The sequence below is a fragment of the Lactuca sativa genome, chromosome 4 (genome assembly GCF_002870075.4).
Source record: "Lactuca sativa cultivar Salinas chromosome 4, Lsat_Salinas_v11, whole genome shotgun sequence".
Classification (NCBI taxonomy): domain Eukaryota; kingdom Viridiplantae; phylum Streptophyta; class Magnoliopsida; order Asterales; family Asteraceae; genus Lactuca; species Lactuca sativa.
Genome location: NC_056626.2, coordinates 318,662,789 through 318,673,814, shown reverse-complemented (window position 1 = coordinate 318,673,814; position 11,026 = coordinate 318,662,789). Strand labels below are relative to the sequence as shown.

General features: G+C 33.4%; 2 protein-coding genes across 3 annotated transcripts; both read right to left on the bottom strand.

Moving 5' to 3' along the window:
• Window positions 1–3,309: 3,309 nt before the first annotated feature.
• Window positions 3,310–4,013, bottom strand: LOC111899174 (uncharacterized). The gene has a single exon (XM_023895057.2). The coding sequence runs from the start codon at window positions 3,989–3,991 to the stop codon at window positions 3,497–3,499; it is 495 nt and encodes a 164-aa protein (XP_023750825.1). The 5' UTR covers window positions 3,992–4,013; the 3' UTR covers window positions 3,310–3,496.
• A 2,808-nt stretch (window positions 4,014–6,821) lies between these two features.
• LOC111899175 (aldehyde dehydrogenase family 3 member F1) lies at window positions 6,822–10,789 on the bottom strand. Of its 2 annotated transcripts, XM_042901448.2 has the most exons (11): window positions 10,730–10,789; window positions 10,424–10,654; window positions 9,996–10,064; window positions 9,551–9,647; window positions 9,002–9,208; window positions 8,668–8,789; window positions 8,391–8,495; window positions 7,944–8,116; window positions 7,602–7,692; window positions 7,335–7,484; window positions 6,822–7,252 (listed from the first exon to the last, which is right to left on the bottom strand). In XM_042901448.2, exons 2-11 carry the CDS (start codon window positions 10,619–10,621, stop codon window positions 7,004–7,006), a joined length of 1,461 nt encoding a protein of 486 aa, XP_042757382.1. In that variant the 5' UTR covers window positions 10,622–10,654; window positions 10,730–10,789; the 3' UTR covers window positions 6,822–7,003. The 2 variants fall into 2 exon arrangements, with proteins under 2 accessions (XP_042757382.1, XP_023750826.1); XM_023895058.3 differs by lacking the exon at window positions 10,730–10,789 and having other exon boundaries at window positions 10,424–10,686.
• Between the last annotated feature and the right edge of the window lie 237 nt (window positions 10,790–11,026).

Sequence of the window (11,026 nt, the reverse complement as noted above, 5' to 3'; positions counted from 1 at the left end):
TATCTTTATTAGAAGGTTGTAATTAAACTTTGATAGGCGCTAGCGGACTAAGGACTTAGTCACACACCATAAATTGTAAATGAACTTTACAAAAATGATAAATTACTAATATCCTAAATGAATAGGCAAATAACCATAAACCAGACATAAATTGTAAATGAACTTTAAAAATATGACAAATTACTAATATCCGAAATAAATAGGCAAATAACAATAAAAACAATCGAACTTTGAAAATATGATAAATTACTAATATCCTAAATAAATAGGAAAATAACCATAAAATAGTAATGTTTAAGTGATTAGATATTTAAGCCATCAATCATCATACCATATGTTCATACTCACTAAATAATATCACAAAGTAAATTTAATTGGTCATCCCCAAAGTTCTAAATAACGTAAGGCGTAGCTTGGTGGCAAGGTAAAAGTTAAGCCATGACAAGCCTTGACGAGTTATGGCGTTTTTCAAGGCATGACTATATTATATACATTAAAAGATATAAATCATATAATTATTGAATTTTATCAAATATATGAAGTTTTTAGAAGTGTTATATTAATATCTAATAGAAAAAAGTTAACAAAAACTCATTTATTTTAGGCCCGATAAAAAAACAAAACAAAAAATACACGTGCCTTGAAAAAAACTCGTGCCACAACGCGATAAGGCGCGCCTTGACACATTATTTGGGCGTCATGCTTCACAAACCCGCATTGGACGTTTTCGTAACAGCTACATCATGCCTCACGCCACGACACGTCTTGAGGCACACCATGACGCGCTTTTTAGAACCATGGTCATCCCACTTTCTTTGAGGACGAGAGCTACATCTAGGGGTGATCATTTGGACTTGTGGATCGAACGTGGGCCCTTTTTTTGTACCCCCAGGTCGGTTATTGGTTCTAGGAATCCATCAAAACCGGTCCTATTTTTCGGTTCGGTCCGGCCGGTTCCGGGTAAAAATCAGTTTTGGACCGAATTATTTTTAGAAAAATCTTTAAACAAACATATCTCATTCGATTTAAGTCGTATTGACATGTAGTTTTTTCCAACGTGTAATTTAGAGTCTATACATGATTTTAAACTATATTTTATCGTTTTTGGTGTTATATTCAATGAATTACAATCCTTCAAAGTTAGGATATAAAAACTGAAATATTTTAGCTTTTCAGCTATAATTTTAAACTTTTGTATTTTATGAAAATCTTTAAACAAAATATCTAATTCATTTTAAGTCGGATTGGCATGCGATTTTTTTAACATGTAATTTAGAATTTGTACATGATTTTAGACTATAATTTTGTCGTTTTTGATGTTATATTCATTGAATTACAGTCTTTCAAAGTTAGGATATCAAAGCTGAAATATTTGAGCTTCTCAGCTATAACTTTAAACTTTTTTATTTTTTTGAAAATCTTTAAATAACCATATCTCATTCGTTGTAAGTCGGATTGACATGCGGTTTTTTCCAACATGTAATTTAGAGTTTGTACATTATTTTAGACGATATTTTATCATTTTTAGTGTCATATTCAATGAATTATAATTCTTCAAAGTTGGGGTATCAAAATTGCCAATTTTTAGCTATTTTTTAGACTATAGTTCTTAATCTTATGTATCTTTAACAGATAAATCATATGAAGAGATCTTGGTAGAGTACTGGAAAATTCTGACTTCGAAATAGTAACGAATATGGTGGTATTCTTTGAAAAAATCAAGACAAATACAGAGATTGTTTCGGCCACATCAAAACCTTTGGTAAATTAGAATCAACTTAGAGTGAAAACTGAAAAGTCCAAACAAAATAGTCCAAATAGAAAGCTTATACATTATCTTTTGAGGGTTGATTGATATTATGCACAGTTGTCCTGGGAAGTCTAGGTTCATTTCTATTTTCACTATATAAGACACCGCTTAAGATAATCAAAACCCTCGAGAAAAACTGAGATGTTGATTCTTTTGGGTGATTCCTAAGATAACAGAAAGATGTCAATGATAGAATGGGACAAAGTTCAGTCTAAAAAAGACAGTGGAGTTGACATTGGCACTCTAAAGGCACATAGTGTTGCACTCCTAGGAAAGTGTTAATGACAATTCAATTCAAGAAACACGTGAACTTTGGGAATAAGGTTATTAAGGTGATATGGGATGGATGGGGGTTCAACGTTCCTTCGAGAGCAAAAAGAGAAGGGTTTTGTTGGGGAAGTATAGTAAATCTAGGAAATACCCTTGCCAAAGACAACATATATATTTGAAGCTTATTCCCCTATCTCAGGCTGACCAAGATTATACCTTGAATTGGAGACTCTAGCCATAGGAGGTGTACATACTACATAGTAGCCTCATTAAAGGAATTCTTTGACGATTAACTTTACCAAAAACATCAATATGTGTGTGGGAATGGAGCAATCTTGTTCCTAGAAAAGTGAACATTCTGGCTTGGCGAATCTGTCACGGGAGATTACCAACAAGATTGAACCTAACTAAGTTTGGAATTGGAAACTCTATTGCATGTCCTTTATGCAACATAGTTGTCGAATCAGAATCTCATATTTTAACAGAATGCCAGTTTGACTAGATATTTGGGCATAAATTAGGAAGTGGTGGTACCTATTTCCCTTTTCCTTTGGCTCTTTGTCTGACATGCTTCAATGTAAGAGGTTACTCCCCGAAAACAAAGATTTTAGCCAAATTCAAGAAGCAATTATGTTGGTATTTATCTGGATAATATGGAAATTCAAAAATGAAAGGTTGCATTCAAACAAAACCAAACCACAAAGTTACCTTGCAAATGATATTGAAGTTTTGAGTCACAGATTACTTATAAAATAAGTCAAAAACTCAGGTAGATAGACTGGTGTTGTAACCCTTTAACTGAATGCAATAAGTGAGACAGTCCAACAGTGTGAGGGTGGGGTTTTGGGTTCCTATGGGCAAAACTTGGTGTCCTTGGTGTTGAACCTAATTGGCGTGCATATTTTTCTTAAATTTATGCTCCATTTTTCTTTGTTTGTTCCTATCTCTACAATCTCTACAAGTATAACACATGTATAGTACAGGTGCTTATGGTCCTAAGTGATATATCTTTCATTCAAAAGGGTGTCAAGTCAATAATGTGCAGATGATATGCATATGTGTTGTTAGATACAACTAAGACTAATGTTACAAAAAAATGGGTGCTTGAAGCTGTCAATTGATCTAGTTGAGCTTACTAATGTTTCTTCTCAATGAAGCACTCACTGTGATAAGTAGAAATTCTAATGCAATCCGGAGAGAATGACAATACAACAGGGCAGACACCATGGTGAAAACAAAGTTTAATCAAGATATGTTGCAATAATCATCTCAAACCGATTGGTATTTTCAGATGCATCGAGTTATATAGCACCTAGTGAAGTTCATAAGATTACAGTAAACATATCCAATTGAATTGTATACATGAAAATCAAACAGATCTATATGTGACAAAAATCGATTAATTTGTGCATAATGTTAAGAAACCTTTGATCCGATTGAAGAATCGGATTCTCCCTTTAGAAGTTTGTTATATTCTTCAAGCTCATCATAATATATGTCCCATACGCAGCGAACACAACCACTGCCACAGCAATCTCCCGGCAATGGTTTCTCCGGTGGCGGAGGGATCTCCGGCGACTTTTTCGTTTCCTTTGTATCCTTAACAACGTTCAAGCCATCACCGGATTGGACTTCCTTCTTAGTATGAGAATCATCCATGGTGATGTTGAAATTGAAATCAATACTTAGATCTAGATAACTTGTGTTTCTGACTGAAAATTGAATTGGATTGCGATGAGATCGATTAAGAGCGGTTGTGATTCGTTGAAGACTCGAGAAACTCATGGCCGATCGACGGCCAACGCCACCATGATGTCGGAGATTTGGAACACGGTGGTGATTACGCGACGGCGACGTCAATGTATAGCACAAGTGCTTGAATGGGGGATAACGAATGCAGAACGCTTCCATACTCTGTACGCCTCTTAATCAATTAAAGCCGTGTAATTGAAGAATAATCGATAAAGTTACAAAATTAACCCTTCACTTTACTCTTTTTTACAAAAATATTCCAAAGTTCAAATAGTTTATTGAAAATAATACACAATACCTTTTGTAAGATTCTAATTTAAATTTACTTAACACTTCATTAATAATCATTACAAGATAGTTATAATATTCCGCAACCTTTTACACTCTATTTATACTTTGACAAATTGTAAATAATAACATATACAAGTATGGGTGTCAATTGATGACACGACACGTAAAAAATACATGACACAAAACAAAATTGGGACGAAACTGAAAGTTGAATTCGTGTTCGTGTCAAATGTAAAAAACACGACGTCATGTCGTGTCGTGTTCATGTTCAAAATTCGAAACGAAATTGACACGATTTAGCATTTGTTTGTCGTGTTTTTCGTGTTTGTCGTGTTATATATTATTAAATATTAATTAAATAAACTAATTTTTATTTTATTTTTTCTTTTTCGTGTCGTGTTGTGTCGTGTTTGTCATTTTTCAATCGGTTCGTTTTCGTGTTAGTTAAAAAAAGACAAAATTGCAAAAATAGTCCCTATGGTATGCATTTTTTTGAGGTTTTAGTCAAAACCTTGACTTTTTTTGATTGGTGGTTCTTTTGGACTAGTTTGTATGTGAAAATGGTCCCTCCAAAAACTGAAATGACTAAATTGCCCTTGTGATATATTTTATATTTTTTTCTATTTAATTTAATGTTTTTATTAATAATAAAATGGGGCCCACACCCCATTCTCTCTCTCTCTCTCTCTCTCTCTCTCCCCTCTCTCTCTCTCTCTCTCTCTCTCTCTTTCTCTCTCTCTCTCTGCAGCACCCGCATTTGACGATCGTTTTTCTCCCCCGATCAAACCTTGAAACCACCATTGTTTTGATGAAAATCGAAGTTGTAAACCAAAATAAGAACCCAAATCTCGAACCCATTTCTCATTCTTCACACCCAAAGCTTTGATGAGATAAACCAACTCCAAGCACCCTTCTTTTCGTTCAATTTTGTTGTTGCCATCAAGAAGAAAAATAGGAGGCAGCTGCCTCTTCTACTTCGCCTGTCTTCTCCTTCGGGTGATGGCCAATTCCGTCGAGACTTCGAGGCAACAACCCCTTGTTGCTCCACCATTTCCACCTGCCGATTGTAGTCACTGAACTCCCCCATGACGACTGTTGTGATCGATGCTGCATTTCCCCCCTTTCATCCTCTATTTCTTCTTCGTTCCCTGGCCTGAACCCACCACCGAAGTGGGTGTTTCCCCAGAGAAAACATCGGAGGCGGCAGCCCCCTTTTGATTCCCCACCATCGCACCTTCCTTTCGAGACAGAAGAAGCGCATGAGCTACTTAAGCAATCCTTGCTACTTTCGTTACCACCCCCAAACCTTCCCTGTCACTGCCTCGTTCGTGATTAGCCTTCTCGATCAGATGAAAACCAAGGATCGGAGGTCCCTTTTCCCGTCGTCAGCATCATAAGTTGCCCCCATCATGTATGCCTATTATTCTTCATACCAATCATCGAATTACTAATAAGTATTGAAATCTTGCAGATTATTATCGGTGATTCATTGTTATTTAGACATGAATCTTGCAGAGGTAGAGGAGAAGATAGTTTGATGTATAAGATTGAAGAAGATGAATGTTGTGGTATGTATTTTGGGATGTAGTGTCCGAGAGAGAGAGAGAGAGAGAGAGAGAGAGAGAGAGAGAGAGAGAGAGAGAGAGAGAGAGAGAGAGAGAGAGAGAGAGAGAGAGAGAGAGGTCACTGAAGCTTTCTCCATTAAGTGTATGTATGTATTGATGAAGAAGATGAGAGACCACAATGTATCTGTATGTGTGAATTTGTCTGAGTTTTAATTTTGACAAGAAGCTGTATGGGTTTTTTTTAGGAAGAAGATGATTATACATGAGAGAGAGAGAGAGGTGGGCCCATTTTTATATTTAAAAATAATAATAATTTTGAAAAGTGAAAGAAAAATGAAACTAAATTCATTAAGGGTATAATAGTCTTTTTAGCTTGGATAGGGACCAAAATTGCATATAAACCAGCCCAAAAGAATTACCAATCCAAAAAAGTCGAGGTTTAGACTAAAACCCCAAAAAAATGCATACCACAAGGACCATTTTTGCAATCTTGTCTTAAAAAAACACGACATCATGTCGTGTTCGTGTTACATAAAACCTTGTCGTGTCGTGTCGTGTCAGATAGAAACACGACACGATGACCCGATTTGCCACTCCTGTATACAAGATAGTTATAATATTCCGCAACCTTTTACACTCCATTTACTTTGACAAATTGTAAATAATAACATAAACCAATGTAATCAATTCACTTTATTTGTTACTTGTAATTACAATGTACTTTTATTTCTTTACGCATAATAGCAACATGCTTATATTTTTTACTAATAATAGCGATATCAGCTTGAAACTTTTTTGCCCCCACAATGGAGTCTACTGGTTGAGGTATGAAATTTTATAAAAGATTTATGGTTTAAATATTTGCACGCCCAAAATATTGTTAGCTCTCTATGATTTGGCATAGGCTGTCCCCATGGTGTTGTTTACCATTTTTTACTTTAAAACTTTTACACTTTATTAATAATAGCAATGTTCTTACATTTCTTTAAATGTAATAACAACATACTTACAATTCTTTACATGTAAAAGTATTAGATATTGATACATATCCCATATTCAAATGATTGAGTTAATCAATAAAGATCAACTAATTGAGTTCTATAAAAAAAACAACATAGTTGCATTATCTAGCATACATAAAATGGATCATTCATCACACATAAATGGATCATTCGTCACACATTACATGATTACTTAAAATACACACACTTACAAGTACATGATTGTAAGTTAGTTTTCATCTCATACATTAACACGCTTTTTTAATCTTTAAAATTTCATAGAAACCATAAATATCACTTTCACCATATTCATCTCAAGAACTCAATGGCTTCTTCAATCCCAAAAGGAGTAGCACCAATCCAACATAATCATAGTTGTATGCTAACCTTAAAAACTCCAATTTGTAATTATTCCATGGTGGATGCCTTGGGTCAAGCTCAAAATAGAAGCTTCTCTCCAAAACTGCTTTTTCATGGCTAAATGCATCGAAAGAATACTTCCCATGGTACCTACCAAACCCACTTTGTCCAACCCCTCCAAATGGTAAATCATCACAAGCAAACTACAACATAAACACAAGGGTAAATCGGTCATTTAACTACATTCACTATAATCGAAAAAAAATACATAAATTTTGCACATACCTGAATCATGGTGTCATTAAAAGTCACACTTCCCGATGACGTTTCTGTTAATATTTGTTTCTTGAAATTTTCGTTTTTGGTGAATGCATAAAGGGCAAGAGGCTTTGACTTTGAGTTGATGAATTCAATGCTTTCTTTAATGTTATCCAACTGTTAAAATAACAAGGACAGATTTTATATCAACACTACTTTTTAGAGGGTGTTTTCGTCTTTTGTATAGGAGACAAATCAAGAATGTTAAAAGGAAGATTATGCATTATTTCTTACAGTGATAATTGGAAGCAAAGGGCCAAATATTTCTTCATTCATGATTTCTGCATCAAGTGGAGGATCTAACAGGATTGTAGGTTCAATGATTCTGTAATCACATGATTGATTTTCCCAAAAAAATGTCATAAAAAAATAAAGAGTAAATTACAAAATCGTCCCTGTGGTTGACAGAGCTTTTGTGGATGTCATAAAGCATGACGAAACTATGGTTTAGGGAAAAAAGTGTTAAAAGGAAAAGTAACGGACCATATCCACAAAATGTTATAAACCAAAGGGACCATTTATGTAAATTTAGTATAAAGTTAATTATAACTTATGAGAAAAAGGAAAGACGATTACAAATTCTTTTCATCGAAAGAACCACCATAAACAATACAATTTGCGACAGCAGGATCTTCTAGAAGATTTCTCAATCTATCAAAATGGAACTTGTTGATGATTTTAGACATATTTTTCAAGTTTCTCACATCATCACCATAAAATGTTTTAATAGTCTTCTTCAGTTCTTCAATCTAACATCAAAAAATAAAATACATAAAGTAGTAAGACATTCCCAATTTTTTTTCTTATTAAGAAAAAGTTCTTTGAAAAACATTCCCAATTTATATCGTTGTACTTCGAATATTTTTCTTATACCAATGAAAGTTGCTTTGTATTTGGATATAAAATTTTCAAAGTACAATGTTGTAATAGGAGGAAATAAAATTTGGATGTTATATTCAACATATAAATGAAAGTACATTATTATTTATGATATTTAATCCAAAATTAATTTGACAAAAATACCAGAGTGGTGGCAAATTTTTGTTCCACAAGCATATAATCAACACCTATGCAAGCTTGTCCACAACATGCCCCCCATTTTCCACTAGCAACTCTTTTTGTAGCCACCTTTGAAAGTATAATGATATTAAAAATAAAAAAGTGAAAGTAAAATGATATAATTGAGTACATTTTGTAGAGCAATGTTTTAATAAGAAAAAAAAAAAATTAAAGCACAATGTTGTAATATACATAAGTAAAGATAGGATGCTATATATTTATAATAAACAAATTGTAAAACCTTAATATCTGCGTTAGGGAGAGAATCAAAAATGGCTGGACATTTTCCTCCAAGCTCTAATGTGACAGGAGTTAAATGGTTTGCAGCTGCAGCCATTACAAGTTTTCCCACTTTTACACTCCCTGAAAATTTCATAAATTAGTAAACTAAAAATCAAGCTTAATTGAAAAGGAAAAAAAAAAAAAAAACAATTTTTTTTTTTCTATTTTTACTTGAAAAAATGCTACCATTAAATATGGCAGATAGATTAAAACAAAAAACCTATCCTTGAGAATAAAAAGACGTATTATTTTATAAAAAGAATGTTGTATTCGTGGTTTTATATAGTACAAACCTGTAAAGAATATTTTGTCCCATTTATATTGTAGAAGTTGGTTGCTTACTTCTCTTCCACCTTCTATAACCTTAATGGCTTTAGAGTCCAAGTAAACTCGCAATAATTTGGCAAGAAAAGACGAACAATTTGGGGCTAGTTCAGATGGTTTTAACACTACTGTGTTTCCAGCAGATATTGCCCCTATCAACGGGTCCAATATCAATGCTACAAAAAAAATTATTTATTAGGGTTATAAATTTTCTACAAAATATGATATGACATAATATAATATAATAATATAATATCACATGACATGACATAATAGGAGATGATATGAGATTTGATGGATAGAAGATCTTAATAAGACAAAATTTGCAATTTTTTGTCTTATATAAAAAGGTGTGGAGAGAGTGGCTTTCAATCTTGTCTGTGAAAAGACATAAATGTCTTCTCTGTTATTTTTAAAAATAACTTTATGAAGTTTGTACAACCCAGTTTTGTCCAGGGTTCTGTAAAGTCCAGTCCAGTTCTATCACGTGTAACAAATGCAGCCTAAATGATTCTTACAAATAGGGAAGTTCCAAGAACCAATGATGAGGACTACACCGAGTGGTTCGGACAACAGTTTCCTGCTTGCTGGGAGGAAAAGTAGAGGTAGCCAACCCTGCCAAAAAACATTGTAACAAAATAAATCATATTGTTAATATTAAGGGGGTGTTTGGATTATATTTTTAGCTTATTGCTTATAGCTTATTTGTGGTGGGAATAAGCAATAAACAATAAGCATGGGGAGGGATGCTTATTAAAATTAGCTTATTTAGCCTAATAAACTGGATTTTATCCAAACACTCAAATTAGCTTTATGTGGGAATAAGCAATAAGCACTTCTTTTTTTCCTATCCAAACACCCTCTAAGCTTGATTAATGAATGATGTAATATAGTAAAATAAGTGTCACATGTTTCATATGCATAGAACCATTTATGTAAAATCACAAGAAGAAACAAGCAAACCTTCTTTGGAGACATCCATTGGTCAATGCAGCTCAATGCAAGGTCAACTGATTTCTTCACTATTCCAATCTGTGAGATTAAAAATTAAATATATTCAAACAAAACACCCCATCTTTAAGTTCATCTGCTTCTATCCCTAATTAATTACTTGTTTTTTTGACCTTTGATTATTTAATTATTGAATCAGTTACTTTATTCCTTCAATATTGATGACACTAGCTTGTTTACATAAAAAATTTGCGAACATTTTTTTATACTGTTGATTATAATCCTAAAGCAAGATAAGTCTCAAAATCAAAACATGAATATGTCATAATCATAACAAAGAATCAAAAAGAGCCTATAATTTTCGTAAATCAGCTGAAATTTTTCAAAGTTTTGGCTAATAGTGTGTGTCATAAAAAGATTAGAGTTTAATAAAGACTTACTTCATCACGATAAGATTCCACAGGGTGTTTTCCGAGTTCGGATTGAAGTAATTGATAGAGGTTATCTTTGTTTTCCTCAATCAGTCGGAGAATTGCTCGAAGCTGTGATTTTCTCCAATCAACGCCTCTAGTTTTGCCGCTCTTAAACGTCTGCCGGAGCTCCTCCACACTCCGTCGCATGCCGTGATCGTCCTCCATGTTCTTTCCCTTTTCTGCTCATGCAACTGCTACCTGCAATGTATTTACATTGGTCCATGTGAACGTATTTATCACAAGAATGACTTTTGTACCGATTTTAACAAGTACCAACAATGTTCAGTAGATGTCATTATAGCGTACTAAAAGCAAGCTGCAAAAAAAGTTATCTAGAAAAAGTGAAACATATCTAAAATCATAGCCTTCAAATAATTTCTTTTTTAAGATTATTTTATTTACTAAATTATTATTTATATTTATATAAACAAAATTACACTCTTGGTCCATGTTTTTCAAAACCAATTTAACGAGAACAACTATAAAAAATTTATACGTTTGGTCCTTGTAGTTTTAAAAGTTGTCTGTTTTGTCGTTTTGCTTGATTTTGTCTGGTTTTGATGTTAGTCA

Excerpts from the sequence above, each read along its gene's own strand:
- LOC111899174 (XM_023895057.2), bottom strand. The coding sequence starts at position 3,991 with ATGGAAGCGTTCTGCATTCGTTATCCCCCATTCAAGCACTTGTGCTAT.
- LOC111899175 (XM_042901448.2), bottom strand. The coding sequence starts at position 10,621 with ATGGAGGACGATCACGGCATGCGACGGAGTGTGGAGGAGCTCCGGCAG. Across the intron at positions 10,065-10,423 it reads TGGAATCTTATCGTGATGAA|ATTGGAATAGTGAAGAAATC; the intron begins GTAAGTCTTTAT and ends TTAATCTCACAG. Across the intron at positions 9,648-9,995 it reads AATGGATGTCTCCAAAGAAG|GGTTGGCTACCTCTACTTTT; the intron begins GTTTGCTTGTTT and ends GTTTTTTGGCAG.